This window comes from Abramis brama (genome assembly GCF_963993115.1).
Source record: "Abramis brama genome assembly, chromosome: 25".
In the NCBI taxonomy this organism is placed as follows: domain Eukaryota; kingdom Metazoa; phylum Chordata; class Actinopteri; order Cypriniformes; family Leuciscidae; genus Abramis; species Abramis brama.
Window position 1 is genome coordinate 21,019,546 of NC_139987.1, and position 17,558 is coordinate 21,037,103.

At 35.9% G+C, this 17,558-nt stretch overlaps 2 protein-coding genes across 2 annotated transcripts in view; one reads left to right on the top strand and one right to left on the bottom strand.

The window, feature by feature from the left end:
• The window catches only part of rps25 (ribosomal protein S25), a 160,749-nt gene that overhangs the window by 5,428 nt on the left and 137,763 nt on the right, over positions 1 to 17,558 (bottom strand). The gene's annotated exons all lie outside the window — the stretch shown is intronic.
• Positions 4,120 to 17,558, top strand: part of dscama (Down syndrome cell adhesion molecule a) — a 75,880-nt gene continuing 62,441 nt past the window's right edge. The window contains exon 1 of the mRNA XM_084104713.1: positions 4,120 to 4,801. Within this exon, the coding sequence (XP_083960839.1) occupies positions 4,759 to 4,801 (43 nt within the window). The 5' untranslated portion in view covers positions 4,120 to 4,758. The remainder of the gene's footprint in view (positions 4,802 to 17,558) is intronic.

A 17,558-nucleotide genomic window follows, 5' to 3' on the forward strand; every position in this document is an offset into this window, starting at 1 on the left:
CCTGAGAATCCTGCAAATGTTTCCTGGACTATTTTCTACTTTATTCTATTCTATTCTATTCTATTCTATTCTATTCTATTCTATTCTATTCTATTCTATTTTAAACACATGCAAACATCGTCCCAAATCCCTGAGAATCTTGCAAATGTTTACTGGACTCTATTCTATTCTATTCTATTCTATTCTATTCTATTCTATTCTATTCTACTCTAAACACATGCAAACATCGTCCCAAATCCCATGAGAATCCTGAAATGTTTCCTGGACTATTTTTTACTTTATTCTATAAAATATTTTTTTGATGTTTTATTTTATTTTATTTTATTCAAAATGTTATTTATATAGAACTAATATAAAGTTTTCAATAATGCATAAACCTTTCTCGAAACTAAAACACATGCAAACATCCCAAATCCCTGGGAATCCTGAAAATGTTTCTGCTTTATTCTATAAACAAATTTATTTTATTTTATTTTATTTTATTTTATTTTATTTTATTTTATTTTATTTTATTTTATTTTAGAATGCATAAAACGGTTTACAAAACTAAAGCACATGCAAACATCATTCCATATCCCTCCTGACCACTGCCTGTCCTGCTCATAATTAGCTGTTCTGTTTTATCCGTTCCCTGAGGTTCTCTCCCATCCTCTAGGCTGGAGTCACTCCGAGAGAGCAAACCGCAGGAGACGTGTCCATGGGCAACGCCTATCCGTGGACACAGCCTCCTCGACGTGCCTGGTGCACATGACTCGCCCCCTGAGAAAGAACAGCGAGAGCCGCCCTGATATCTGCTCTGTGATAGCAGCCAACATGACTCCCGTACCGACTGCGGCTGTCTCGCGTGGGCTGTGCAAACCGAGCGCCAACATTGTTATTGGCTACAAAAGCACACGAAACCGTTGCTTTTTCTCTGTTTCGCATCTCGTGACAAAAGCCTGTCTGGTCTGAGCGGATGCTCTGTGAATCAATGGCTGCTTTAGACAAGCTTACAGTGCACAACATGCATGTGGGAGCTCAGCTATGCTGCAGTGAAGCGCCTCATGCATGGAGAGAACCAGAGTGAATGTGTTGCCATTTAAGGTAGAGCACAAGTCTTGTCATTCACGCATAAAATAAATAGCTAAATGATATCGACATGTCTTAAGAAACAAGATAAGACAAAAATGACACCTAAAGGGAATCCTGAGGGAAAAAAAATCTCTAATTCAGTAAATGGTGCAGAGGTTGTGCTGGGCGGTGGGTGGGGGGATAGGAAGATCCGAGGAGAATGAAATGACTTGTGCAGCTCACATGAAGACAGCAGGCAGCCGTGTAAAAAAAAAAAAAAACACTACCGGACACTGTGAACGGGAACAATACGGGCGCCTTAAAAATCACAGGGCTATTTGAGAAGAGATTCGCAGATTCTTGGCTTCATTTGCCACCGGAATTTGTATTTCATGCTGCCTGTTGAGTTAATCATAACAGCACACTTTCTAGTAAGTTGTGTATGTGGAGGGGATTTGTGTAAATGTATCAGGATAAAGGAGAAGCAGCCTGGAGCGGAGGGTTAGTCGTGTTGCGGTGGCTGAGTCTAATGATGTGCCGTGGTTTTGGCAGTGACGAGTGACAGCTCCTGTATTCTGCAGCATGCAAAGATCTGTGCTGAATCTGAAAACCACAGGCAGAGCCCGTACACACAAGAAAAGAGCAAATTGTCTACAAATCGCACTCGATTGAAGATATGCAGTTAAAGAAATATAGAAATGCTATTGAATTATTACTATCATTTACTGTAAAGAAGTAAGAGAGCATGTGATAAGACATGTGAAACTAACAACAATCAAAAATGGCTGATTTATACAAAAACATTTTACTAGAAGTTTCACTTCCGTCAGTGGACAGGGGTCATCATAGGCACTCTGATTGGTTAGCCCCATATGCAGCAGAGTGCAATGCACTGTGTGTTGTGACGCATTCCTCCCATAACCATTTTTGTGTGACTGTGTGTCCACAGTACACCTTCTGTTGGCTCAGACCAGGCGGGGTAACCTTCGTTGCCCTCACATATCGACGAGCCTTGGGCGGCCAACACCCTGTCGCCGGGTTGTGGTTTGTCCCTCCTCGGACCACTGTTGGTAAATTCTCTGCACTGCTGACCGTGAGCAACCCAGAAGCCCCGCCATTTCAGAGATACTCTTACCCAGTCGCCTTGCTAGGACAATTTGGCCCTTGTCCAAGTTGCTCAGATCTTTATTCCTGCATTTCTCCTGCATCCAATATGAAAACTGATTGTTTGCTCACCATCTTTTCTACCCGGACCTTAATATGTGGCCTTGTTAGGGGATATACTATAGTGATTGTAGTAATTGTCATTTTCTTTATTTTTAATATAATAAAATGAATTAAGTATTACACTTACACACACACATGTATGATACTTAAAACAATATTAGTAGCAGCAGCAGTATAATTGTTTAGTTAATAATTACAATAATAATAAATATCACATTAGTGTATTTCCTTTTTTAAATACAATATAATATATGAAAAATTATGTAGAATTGAATATATGACATATAATACTTAAAAGATTACTCTTTATTTTAGGGTGTCCTTGTTATAGTGTAATTATACATTTAAGGACTGAGTAATATTAATTTACTACATGTACTTACTATAGTGTTATGGTTAGGATTAGGGTTTGGTTTAGGGTTAGTTGCATGCAATTATGCATAATTTATAGTTATTACTATAGTTACTACATGTAAAGTGTAACAAGGACACTAAATAATAATATTATTAATTGTAATTGTAGGTTATAATAATAATAGTTATCACATTTATTTCTTTATTTTTAATAATATATACAAACATCAAGTTTATAGTGTTATTATTAGACAGAACACAGGCTACTCAAATCTAATTAAAGGTTAATGTTTTTCATGAAAACGCAATGAGTCGCACCAACGCCTCACTGCGCAGGAGGCAAATGCTCTGATTTGTCAAGGTCAATTAATGGAGCCAGCTTAAGGGACGAAAAAAAAAAAACTCGCACGCCCTCAGGGGCCCTGAATCCTAACATAAACCGCATTAAATGACATGAATTCATGTCATCCAATTAAGATCATTTGGAAGTTGTCATACACAACTGTGATGTTACCGTTACCTTCATTCCACGCTGTTTAGTTTTTACTTTTATACATGTATGGTGTGCAATTTCTAACGGGTCAAATAAAACTCAAGAATCATCTCAACATTTACTAATACATTTTTAAAATCAAAGGTTGTATCTGTTAACGTTAGTTACTGTGAACATGAACATTTCTATGATCTAACATTAAGGTTAATAAATGCTGTAAGAATATATTGCTCGTTTTTAGTTTGTGTTAGTTAAAGCATTCACTAATGTTACGAAATGAGTCCATATTGTAAAATGTTACAAAACAAATCTTACAATTTTTTTTCAGCGGTGTAATTAAAGTAAAATAAATTAGTAACATTTTACTTGCACTTTGAAGACATGTGAAACATTATTCATTTTATATATATATATATATATATATATATATATATATATATATATATATATATGTATATGTATATGTATATATTTATTTATTTATTTATATAGATATAGATATAGAGATATAGATATAGATATAGATATAGATAGATATTATCTATTGATATATAGATATTTTATTATTATTATTTTCATGAATATTAAGTTAAAAAGAGTTGAACAAAACATTTTCATAAACAAATGTATATTATTTAATATTTTTATTGGTGGTCTTATGTTTTTCTTGTCACATGACAACAAGATGGCTTCCTTTTATTGAGGCTTTTTTCTTTTTTACATTATGGAGACAGTTACACGCTAAGACTTCTTTTACTTGTCACGCACACTCAAAAAAAACATTTAAATAACGTTTATCATCATCTGGTTTGTATCCTTTGCATTGCAATGTATTTAATAACTAAATAGCTTGAAAATAAAAACGAACCTCATCACTGACCCTAATTTGTTGCATGTGAGTGATGATACTTAATGATCACATGATTTCTGAGGGTTGCTTTTGGTGTGTTTGGACTCTCTCTTTAAGAGCAGGACCCCTGCACCTTTAAGGCTGCAGATGAGAGAGAGAGAGCGAGAGAGAGAGTGAGAGGGGGTGTTGTGTTGTGTGATGCTCTGGTGCTGATGCTGAGCTCTGGAGTGATCAGTGCAGCAGGGGAAGATGCGCGTGCTTGCTGACTGCTGGACGGTGCGAGGTGGTGAAGAGGGATGTTGCTCTGAGTACAGCTAACAGCCATCGTCTCGATCCCTTCACGCGCTGGACTTTCAGAGCTTTTTCTTTTTAGTTTGTTTTTTGTTCTTTTTTTTTCTTTTCTGTAAACTTTTCCGATATGATTTGTAATCATTAATAATTCAGTGGATTTACTTTCCCGCTGTTTTACTCCTCGCACGAGACTACACCTGTGCGCAGTGCCCTCTCAGTAAGCGCGCGCTCTGACTCAGCATCGCACCTGCCCGCCGCTCACCATCTCGCGCGAACCACAGCTGGATCCCAGCTCGGAGACAATCAGCCTGGAAGCGCACGCGAGCGATATGCACCCTCTCCACTGGAACTACTAATTACAGATATTCATATTCCTGCGCAACGGGTTTTTTTTTCTTTCTTCTTTTTTTCTTTTTTTTTCTTTCTTTTTTTGGAGGAAAAGTGTGCAGTGGGCAAAGAAAAATCTTAGTTTGGAGATTGAAAGGAGCGGGGCATGTGGATATTGGCCATCATCTTTTTCCAGTGCATTTTGAATGGTGAGTAGTGTTTTATTTTTTTATTGTAACTTCGTTGAAATTAATTAACATCGCAATGCACTAGGAATACATTTAAGCACGTTTGAAATACGATGCATCCTGGTCTAGTCGATTTAGTCTCTCTTTAATTCACAACACCATTTGTATATTCTTTTAAAAGGTTTACACATATAATTTTAGTGCTAATCATAAATATCATGCATGCAATTTCCCTCCCTGATAGTTATATCGCAAATTAATTTGTGCAAGTAATTCAGGTGAAACCAGTACAGGAGAAGACTCCTAAATAGGCATTTAAATCGTCTGTTTTATATGATTAGTCACTTTATTACATTTAACAGCTTATAATACTAAACAAACAAGCAAGCATGATTATGCAAATACCCTCAAGTGCATCAAGAATGTCAAAAATATGAATCTTGACATCCTGTTTGGACCAAACCTGATTTGATGTGACAAATTTTGTTTTGTTATTCCTTCCCTTTCTTATATTTGACCTTATTATATTTTTACATCTAACATTTGACATATCATACATATTTTATTTTAAGTGTAGAAAAACAGATTTGCTGGTATACTTTTTAAAAACACAAAAAATAGGAAATTAAAGTAATTAAGCAGTTTTTATTAATTTAAAAAGCACCAATAAAATCCTGTAAAGCATCTAAAAAAAGAAAAAGAATTACAAAAAATTGCTGTATTGTGGCATAGTGACACAGCCGCCATGTTTCAAGAAGAAGCACTGGAGCATTGAATGAAAAAATAACTCGCTGTCACTCAATTGGTACTTTATGGAATGCTTTCACTGTGACCTTTTCACAAAACATTTATAAAATAAAAAAAAATTAATAATTCCATGTGGGTGTCCGAATCATATTGACCTCTAAAAAAAAACAATTCTACCGCAAATGCTCGACAGGAGGCAAGTGTTGATGGCTTTAAAATGGAGAGACAGTGAGTGGGTGCTGGTTGCTGGGCTAAATCAGGATGGGTGTGTTTGTGGTGGAATAGAGAGAGAGTGAAAGGGGGGTTATGAGGGGTGGGGGGAGGAAGCAAGGAGAAAATGGGGCCATTTAGGTGGTTTTAACAGAGTAACACTGTGGAGCGTTAATATCAGACCCAGGCCTCTCCACATAGACTGACCGGTGATAGCAAGAACTGGAGATGCATTTTGATAGGATGCACACACACACACTCACACACACAAAGCGTACACAGCAATGTTTTAGCATAAAGTGTGTTGTTGAATGCCATGAGGCCACATTCTATTGAATCATATCAGTCTAATTTTCAGTCTTTTGAATTATTTTTTCCAAGCTTTATCAGTTTTCTGCAGGGCTGCGATGAAGTAGGAAATGGACACAATCGTTTAACCTCAATTGATGGTGTATCAATGAAATTGATTATCATTTCAGAGGGATTTTGTTTTTGGCCAATTGAGTGGTGCATGTCTACTGAACTGTGTTCAAATGAGCATTTTTAAAAAGCATTTTAAGTGTTTCTCTTTGAATCAATATGGTCCCATTTGTGCCACTGCTTTCTAGTCGTGTATGTGGGTCTCTGAGGCTCCATTGATCAGCGTTCTGATGCAGTGCCGCTGCTGTCAGTGCAGTGAGCTCTCTCTCTCTCTCTCTCTCTCTCTCTCTCTCTCTCTCTCTCTCTCTCTCTCTCTCTCTCTCGATCTCGCTCTCTCTGGCCAGTGTAGCATGTTTCTTGCGGGTGTGTGGGGGAGAGAGAGAGAGAGAGAGAGAGAAAAGAAGCCATACAAAATGAGCCTTTCATGATTTGGTTAAGCTCACAGCCCAGTTCTCCACTGGTCTCTATGGAAACCCCTGAAATGTATGTTGGCGCAGTGGCCTTGGAGCTTTCTGTACAGGTGACCCCGGAAGTGTTTCCGTAATGAGTAGCAGAGGAAAACGTGGCGTGCTTGTTTAGGGTATTTATCTGGAAGGTTTAATTAATTTTCTGGTCTCTTAAATATCCCTTTTGAGATTTTTTATTTTTTCCTTTTTTGTTGATCAGTGCAGTTGCAGCTTGTACACTCTTAGAAAAGAAGGTTCATTTGGGATCCTATATAGAACCCTAGGGTTCTTGAATCAATTTTAAAGAAACCTTGATGCCAAAAAGGTTCTATATAAGTGTAACCGCTCCGAGTGGGATTCGAACAAGCTTTTCTAGCATGGGAGGCAGGCGCTAACAAGGACACTAAAAACCGCAGCATCTAGCATCAGTCGCTAGTGCGCCTCTTGAGGCCAGGTGAGTGAGGTTTACCTGCACAGCTCTTTACTAGCTGGCCTTTATTACACTCACTCCCATCCGGGTCACGGCACCAATGTAACCCCAATGTCCGGTTCTACTCGCAACCACTCAGAGTGAGATTCGAACCAACGTTTCGTTTCCGGCATGGGAGGAGGGCACGCTAACAAGGACACTAAAGACCATCAGCGCCAGTCGCTAGTGCGCCTCTTGAGATCAGGGGAGTGAGGTTTACCTGCACAGCTCTTTAGTAGCTGGCCTCCGTTACATAAGCAGAAATGTCTTAAAGTCCCTTTGTAGTCAATAATGGTTTCCCTTAAAACTCATCTTTGATCACCTAAATTACAAATTTAAAAGTTTTTTCTTTGAAAAAAAAATCTTCATAATAGCTTCAAAATAGCTTGAATGTAACTCTACAACCCTTGCCTAATTTAGTATACACGGTTCTATGAATATGCAAATTAGGTAGGTAGTTTGTGACGTCAGAAACACCAGCGATTTCAAACCGCGTTTTTGAGACTGTCTTTGGTTCACTGCAGTTTTAAGGAGAAAATACTCAGCAATGGTGCTGACTTATGAATTTACACATGGTTTGTCCTAAAGCATATTAAAAACACCACATAGACATATAAACAACATTAAAAGCTTGATTTTCACCACTGGGGGACTTTAAATGATTGCATAATACTTTCACATTTTAACATATTATTTCATTTCCCCCCATTGATATAGTATGTTTTGACCTGTTTAATTCATAATTGTTTTTATTCAAATTAAACCAAAACAAATTATTTCGAAATAAATTCATAAAATTATTACATGATGGGAAACACTGAACGGTTCTATATGAAGCGCCTGACAGAACCACAGAACCACCAAGAGTGTAGATGCACAATTAATATAGTTAATAAAAAATGTATAATGTAGTCCTAATAACATTCGCACTGCTTTTTCCAAGCTCAGCTTTCTAATATTGAACAACAAATGTTTTAGCATGTAAAATCATGCTGAGTTGTTTTCAATGGCTCTTGTGTTGGTGAAGAGCTCTCGAGACCGTGTGCATATTAACACACAAATGTAATTGGAACAACATAAGCATCCTCGCACAGACGGAGCCCAAAGTAGGTGCGATGTTGTTTTTGTAAACTGATGCTAGGGGCCAACTCTGACATACACTCAAATGGACACGAGTAAACAGCGCGGCGTAAAGCAAAGTGTCCAATCAGCTGTCGCTTTCCATGAGATGGTTTTTAAGAGAGCTTTTAGCTGAGTCCAGATCAAACAGACAAAAGTGTGTGGGCATATCCATTTGTTTTGCTCAACTGTACGCCTGGGTTTTTAAGACTGCAGCTGCACTGATGTGATGTGCATTGTGGAGACAAATCAAGGCCTTATTTACAGTCCTGAAAGCAAAGCAAACTGATAATGTTCTACAAATCATTTGATACGCATTAAAATCAACTTGGTTTCAAAACACTGTAGATTCATTGTTTTGTTCCTTGTTCCATAGTCATTGTTCCTGAACGCGCATAGAATATTAAGTAAAGCAAACATATTCTTGTTGTTTTTACATTATTATGGTTATTATTTAGGCTATTCTTAAGTGTTTTCATTTTTAGAAAACAAAAACTAACCAAGATTTACTTTATTTATGAATAGTTTTTTAGACAGATTTCCATTTTTATTAGACATACTTTTGTATTTTTAGATTTTTTTAAAGAACATAATTTACTTTAATTATTAATATTTATTTTTGAGATTTATCTCACTTATTAGGGACAACTCTGCCCCAAAATAATATAGTTACGTAAGCCCTAACTCGCCATAGATGATACACTGAAAAAAAATGGTGTTTACTCTGAAACAGTTTTCACTCTGAAATTGCTAGTAAATTACACAAATAATTACACATAGATGGCAAGAAATTATGGAGTAGAAAGTCTGATATATTATTTTCTTTTAAAACGTACACCAACTTTCTTTGTTTTATTTGTAAAAAAAAAAAAAAATGCATAGAAGTTAAAAGGGATTTTATCATATGTTTCATACAGATACCGTATTGGTGCTTTTTAATATTGTATAAGTAATAAAGTAGCTGAGAAGGTTAAATCTATGCCAGTAGTAGTAAAGCACAATGTGTATTAGAAATATAAACGTGTGGTGTGAGTTAGACTCTGTAGGACACACACACACACACACAGCCACACAGCTCCACTCAACCTAGTAGCTCTTTCTCCAGCATATCAGTAATTCCAGGAGTCGTTTGGCATAATGACATTTTGATGATCTGCTTGTACTAACTGTTTAGCTAGAAGTAAGGCTGATCAGTGTTCATATTTTCCATCAGCACAGCTTATTGTCAATCAGCAGGAAATATGCCTGACAGACGGGCCTGTGCTGGTGGACGTAATGTGTATTTATTTCCTGCTTTGATGACTTGGCAGAAAAAGCACTTCGTGTTTTACACTGATGAGGACTTTCAGGATTTTTTTTTTTTTTTTTTTTTAGTAAAGAAGCTTGATGACTTTAGCACAAACCACTGGGTTGCTCCATCCACTGTGATCTTAAATGAGACTGAGAGTTTTCCTGTCAGTGGTGCTCTTGGTCTGTTGTTGTGAAAGAAAAGAGTTGTAGAGGCTGTTTTTGGTGAGCTTTAATCTGTTAATAGGTGAAAAGGAGTGGATGTAGATCTTTCGATCTATCGATCTGTCTCATATCTTTTTCAGTGAGACTTTGTAATAACGTTCATTAATTGCAAACATTCATAGAATATGTTAATTCGTAAATCATAATTTGGAAAATCATATATATATATATGAAAATAGATATGACTTGATTCAGGATTTCCAAATAATAATTATCTCCAGATTTTAATTTTGGCTAAATGGCTGTAATGTACATCTTTTTAATAAAGTAAATAATTTGTTTTAAAGTGCATGTTAATACCTTAAGGAGACCTTAATGTAATGTGATTTCCATGTGATATTCGGTCACTAAATAATATTTTATATTATTCAAGGAATAATACCGGTTGGTCTTAATTTAGTTACTAAATAAAGCACATTTTAGGTTACCTGAAAAAAATGATTTTTTACGGCATATGAAGTTTTACCCATTTATACCTAATGTTTACATTACAAAATGGAAGTTAAATATCATAAATGCCTATTGACCTAAATACAATCTGTAGGCTATTGAATCATAATACATTTTTTACATCATCTCAAATATTCATATTAACAATCAACAATGGTTTTCCAATTAATGTGAATTAAATCTGAATATTGTAGGTGATGTTTCGCCCTCAATATCTGTGGTGTTTATTGCCCTCGCAAAACTGTATTATGATTCCATTCAGAGCATTCTTTTATTAAAAAAATCTATTTTTTAAAAAAGAATGAGGGATAAAATGGGTTAAATCTGGTCCCCTGCAGTCCTGAATATGTGCTTACATCCTTGATTTTTGTCCATGAGTTAACAAAGTCTGTTTGACCACTGAATGTGTCCATGTAGCAAAGCAGATGAAAAAAAAATAAAAAATGGGCAGAATTTCAACACCCAGAAATGTGTAACATTTACAGAGATCCCAGCAAATGTCTCATTGAAGCTGCTCTCGCCTCGGGTCTGTTCTGTTTCCACTGCATTCTCTGTCGGCCCGTCCCCAGAAGTGATTATGCTAATTGCTGTTTGATCAGATGATTAAATTATAATTAGATTAATCCTGAGCACTAAATGTTCCGAATACATTTACATCTGCTTGGCTGCGTGAGTTTGCAGGGGCGCGAGCTTTCTGCGAGGAGAGGAGCTGACCTGAGACTCACACCCAAATATTAGCACAGGCACATGTTTAGAAGAGGCCAGAAACTGAGACATCGGGATACTGTAAGCTGATGAACAAAACCAAACAATACAGAGTTACTGGAAGGATTTAGACTCTAGAGGTGAACTAAGATTGATTTTTCAGTGGTTGACATCAATATCTTTAAAGCCAGATGTACAGTATTTGCACATGTACGTGTGTAATTAAATATACTGGATAATTATTTAACAATTCAGTATAAATATGTACTGAAATTGTTTAAATAACAGCTTTTTATATATTTACATGATATATTTAGTCAATTGAAAAACGACAATTGACAATGCTAGCATCTGATTTTGTTCAAAAAAGGGCAAAATCAATATTTTTGTCTATCATAATTCAGATCTGGCTTTTTTTCTTGGGCTTAATTTAGTTTGGTTGTTGAAAATCTCTTATCTATAGAGTGGAAATTGTGGAATTGATAATTACCTATCTTTGTTTTTTGTTTTTTTCACCACTGATGCTCCCATGGGGAATAAAGACAGCGTGAGTCTATCACTGTGGAGCTGCTTTTTTTTTTTTGGTGTGAGTGTGTGTGTCTATGTGATAAACACAAGGAAACGAGTGTCCTGAGCAAGCCTGATACTCTATAAACAACAAAGGATTCAGAGGAAGCCCTACAACCTTTTAGCTATTTGGAAAAGGCTCTTGGCCATCAAATTTGCTGACATTGCATTGGCTGCCATTTTTGGAAGGAGGATTTTGGGTTGTCCGCAAATTATAAATAAAGAGCCAATAGGCTTTACCAGAAATCATGATTACTTTCTAGTCAGTTGCATGTAGTATTGGGGGGAGGGACATTATAGAGAGAATTTGACTGAACAAAAATCTACATAGTGCAGGATGAGTCATCAGTATTTTTGCACTGTTTTTCCTGAAGAGAAAGACTGTATATTTTAAATGCAAATTGACTAAAAGCTTAAATATACAGTAGGGCGAAATATCCATTCACATATGAATCGCGATTCTATCTTCTACCGATTCACAAATGTCAAAAATCAATTTTCTAAAGTGTTACACCTCTTTAACTTCGCAGTACTATTTTTTTTTTTTTTTGACACGTTAGAGTGTTATTAAGCACAGTAAGCCGTGAAAAAAGATCCATTTGATCCCGTATTCAGTTATCTTTCACAGCTTATTGCGCTTGCATGGTCAAACACACACACAAATGCACATTGTGTTAAGTTTTCATGGAAACACACAGTCTGTTATGACCTAAACGAATGTAAATAAATCAGATGTGTAACAGTCTTTTAGATCTGTGCATTCATTCTTAAAGGGACAGCAGCCTCATAAACTGTTGCTGTCTGTTTCATTCATTTTAATTTAAAAAATCACTCACTGCTTTTGACTGAATCACTTTTGTATCTTTAATATGAATCAATTTATATTTAATAGACTATACAGTGTTTTATTTTTACATTTGATCATTCAAATTTTGTATTATGCTACTGTACCTGATAAACTTTTGAATATTTAGAAATATTTCTCTATTTTATTTGCCGTATTGTTTGTAATTTGCTTCTTTATTCCTATTTTTAATAACAAAAATGAAATGAAATTGCTTTATTACAGAAGACTGCCAGTCATGTGTACAATGATTGCAGTCAGCTTAAATGGCATTTGCTTTATAATATTGGGTTAACTTTGACCACATTTAATTCAGCGGAATTTCTTTTCTTCAAGACATCAAATCGAAATTTGATTCAAAATTGAGAACCGATTTTTAATCCAATCGTGACCTCAAGAATTGATTTGAATCGAGTTGTGAGGTAGCAAAAGATTCTCACCCCTGATATACAGTGAACGTTTTTTTTACTTTTGTGTAGAGTTTATTTTGAAACCATTTTCACTCAGAAATGACAAGTAGGCTACATTTTACAAATAATTACAAAGAAACAAGTTACACATTAAATTAAATGTTACATTTCTGAAAATGTACCTGGCTGATAACTGGTACTGTAATGTACCTTTTCTTAAAAAGTCGTATTAGAATATTTTTCAAGTTTTTCAATAAATCAATAATTCGATTTGTTGCTTAAATAAGTATACATGCATAGTTTTGTGAATCTCAAGGAGTTGTCGTATTGCACGTGTCTCCGGGATCCCAGCGTGAGCAGCCGAGACTGGTTCAGCTCGTCCTTTAGATTCAGACATCAGCGGCGGCGGCTCTCGTAATTGATGTAGATCCGCGGAGGCCGTTTGATCTCCTTCTCACCACCAGGGAGGGAGGCTCTAAACGAACGTTTGCTCTGACATTATTCAGATGATATTTAAATCATCTCACTTAAGAGATAAAAAAAAAAAAACACAGAAACTTGACTTTTCCTGTGGGACTTGTGCTGCTCCCCCTTTCTTGGCATCTGGGGGATTTCTTCGGCTTTACATATTGGCAGTGAGCGGGGGTCTATTAACCCGGACACGGCTGGGCTGTGCTTAATATTCATGAGAGCAAATTGCAAACTGGTTAAATTGCGGTGCTCCGCTACAGCTCCCTGACGCCCGGCCCGCTGTAGCCCTGGGGCAAGGACAGGAATTCTGACTATCCTGGCTGCTGTTCCGGGCTCCCCCTGCACTCTCTGGCTTTCCGCACGCCCCTGCCTTAATTACCTCGAGCCCGTGACGTTCCGTCAAGGTTCCGCAGCCCGCGGGGAGGAACCACCCCTCCTGTTTGCTGCACAGACAACAGCGCAGACACAGTGGGCCTGCAGCCAACAGAGTGACCCATCCACCCACACCAGGGCCAAGATTTCATCCTCAGAGAGATTCTGATTTTATACTTTACACTGTTTTAAGACATTCCAACATAATGTTTATTATTGCACAAGCGAGTTATGCACAAGCAATTCGTCATGAAAATCGAATTATCCAAACAATAATTGATTTAAAAAACTGGTCCTTTAAAACCTGCAGAGGCAACATATGTTTTTATGAATTAATCATGAAAATATTTAAATCATCCAACAACCATCCATGTTATTCCATTGTTTTTTGGGGGGTTTTTTTCATTTATTTTTCTGAATTATACATAAGCAGTTCATCATAAAAATACTCAAATCTTTGAAAAATACATTGGATTTTATCAAATGTGCAGATTTAGTACCAGGTTATTCAGGGTATAAATTTGTGAACTTGGCACAATGTGATTTTGGACATTTGTTTATTTTTGAGAATTATATATGTGCTCAGTTCATGATTGAAATATTAAAATCATCTACACATATTTGATGTAGTTTTGGAATGGTCAGGGGCTATTTCACTTATGAAAACGTATAATGGTATTACCATGTTTAACATGTTTTTAGACCTTTTTTGCATTATATAAGCAATTTATCATGACATTTTTCAAAGCTTCCAAAAAATATTTCAATTAGGCAAATTTATTCCATTAGTGTACAGTTACAACTTTTTGTAAGGGTTTAATGTGTCTGTCCTGATCATTTTGAACACAAACAGTCCTATCTCAGGTTTGTAAGGGTTAATACCAGAGGCGCCCATGCGGTTTGCAGGGTAAATATCGATCGCACGTCACATCACTTAAATAAATCGCCTGGCTTGTTTTGAAAAGAGTCTCGTGATGGCTGGTTACACACTATCAGTGGTCAAATGTTAATGTGTTTTCAAAAGACAAACCCATATTTCTGCTCATCCTAAATGCAACTGTCATTCTGCTCAAATGCTCCTCATTACAAACGCCCAGTCAGACCTGTCACACTCATTTCTTTACTGAGAACTCGTTTTCTTCTTTTCTTTAGTAACTAAAAAAAATCTGAAAATGTATTTATTTTTTTATTTTTTTATCTAATGTGATCTTAAAATTACTCTCTTGTTTGCTGAAATTGAATGTTGAGGTAAATTCAGTTATATTAAATAGGTTTGATTTTTTTAAATAAACCTTTGCTGTTAATTTAACAGTGAAATACTTATTTTTATCGCTATACTTTTTAAAAGTTTTGACTACCTTTTGTCTCATTTGTGGGTTCATCAATGAATGAGGCATTTATATAGCACTTTCATGTACTACATCATATCAGGAGGTCTCTCCTCAACCTGTGTGTGTGTGTGTGTTTAATAATTTTAACATGTTTGAAACTACTCATGACTGATCGGATATATAGAACTCATTGTTAATGTAGAATGTAGAACCTGTCTTATTTGGCCTGCATAAACAAATTTAAAGGGATAGTTCACCCAAAAATGAAAATCCAGTCATTAATTGCTCACCCTCATGTCGTTCCAAACCCATAAGACTTTTGTTCATCTTCGGAACACAAATGAAGATCTTTTTTAATGAAATCTGAGTTTGACAGCTACGTAACTACCACTTTCAAGGCCCAGAAAGGTAGTAAAGACATCATTAAAGTAATCCATGTGACTGCAGTGGTTTAACCTCAGTTTTATGAAGAGTGCTTTGTTTGCACAAAATATACCACAATTTACCACTTTATTTATATAAATAAATGTATATAAATTTTATCATAAAATTGAGGTTAAACCACTGGAGTCACATGGATTACTTTAATGATGTCTTTACTACCTTTCTGGGGGTTGAACTGTCAATGGAAGGACAGAAAACTCTCAGATTTCATCAAAAAGATCTTCATTTGTGTTCCGAAGATGAACGAAAGTCTTACAGGTTTTGAACGACATGAGGGTGAGAAATTAATGACAGAATTTTCGTTTTTGGGCACTGTTAAATGTTACCCAGACCTTCATCTTAATCTCATAGATTGTTAAAGCAAAATGCACGCTTGCCTGACCACCATGCCCTGAGATCAGCTTGACTTTAAAATGGTCTCTGCCCTTGAGCTGTCACATGCTCACCCCATAAATATCACCCTGAGTCAAGCCCAGACAGGACCACAGAGGGACAGCGCGTTAGAGACTCTCTCAGCGGGAATTTACAATGATCGGCTCTGAAAGACAGAAACAAGCAGTGACAAAGAAAGCGCTCTGTCCGTTATTTCAGGCTGATAAGAATCGCTGTTAATCAAACAGCCTGAAGCACTTTCTAAAAAAGCCAGATTAATTATAAATTCATTCAATTCATATTTGAAGAGTCGTGTCTGGCCGTTTCTATCGTTTAGATAATAGAGAGCAGAGCGATTCTGACTGCGTCGCGAAGCATGTGCTGGGTTTTACTATCTGAACTTGAATCAGATTGACAGACGCTGACCATGCAGATTTTTAAGGATGAAGAGTCCATCAATGCTTGAATCCAGAAACTTACTGCATGATGTCTGTGGTAAATCATGTCTGGATATCAGCTTTATTTTGTGTCTAATGGATTCCCAAAGTGAAAATATTTTTGCCATAGCAGCATATTCTGAAAATATTAAATTTTATTTGGTATATATAAAGGTATATAATAAATATAGATATATCAAAAATAGGCCTACTAAAGAAATATTACATATAATTTTCATCTGATTGACTTTTTACTTATTATTTTTGTTATTTAAGTTTGTTTATTAAATAGTTTTATAATAATAATGTTTTTATAAAATTGTATACAGTGGCAGTGCATATAATATCTGTTAAAATGCTGCCATGTATCACTGTAGATTCTCAGTATTGACATAAAGTCTTTTAATATTTAATGCTTGTTCTTAAGATCCAAAGTTCTTTTGATCTTACACTGGTGCTTTGCTCTGGATTATCAATCGAAAGACCTTAGTGGGTTTTAATGTTTTGTGTGCAAAAAAAAAGAAGTTCACAGTGTTGGATTATAAATGCGTTTAGGCTTTTGTGTTAAACGCTGAAAAGAAGAGAAAGATATACGCTTAACGCAATATAGATAATATATATGAAATGTTAAGTTTGATATGTGTCTCTCTTTGTTTAAAAAAAAAAACTCGCTGACTTTTAAAAAGGATGTTGCGACGTTGACGAATTGCGCGGTAACTTTGTACCTGTTTTTCAAGCAAGTAGATTTTTGACCACAACTAAAGTCAAATGGATAAGAAATATGCTTTTTCTTTCTTTTTCTTTTTTTTTTCCTGCTGATTCCACTATTCCATCTATTTCCATTAATCTGTGTTTTTCATCTTAGGGAATCAACTAGAGTATGGGTATAAATATTTTATTTTTTATGTGCTTTTGGACAATAGTAGCTTTTCCATGGCCTAAAACTGAGCTCCATTATCTATAAAATACTCCAGGGCACTGAAATTGTGTTTTGTTCCCAGTATGCCCGTCTGTTATTTAAGAATAAGCTATATGTGAACAAATCAATTCAAATCCATTAGGGCTTTATTGGCATAACTGTGTTGTCGTATTGCCAAAGCAATGGCCATTAAAAATATAATAAATGATTGTGTTAAAACATGAAAAATGATATAGTTTCAATGAAATCTTCCTCTTTTAAAAGCCCCAGTGGAGAAATTGCTCACTAAGCTGATATTTAGCTCAATTTGGCATATTTCCGGTACAATCTGTGTTTAATTTGAAAGATTTAAAGGGATAGTTCACCCAAAAATGAAAATGTTGCCATCATTTACTCACCCTCAAGTTGTTCCAGTTTCTTTCTTCCGTTGAACACAAAAGAAGATATTTTGAAGAATGTCGGTAATCAAACACGTTGATGTAGCCATTAACTTCCATAGTTGGAAAAAAAATACTATGGAAGTCAATGGGGCC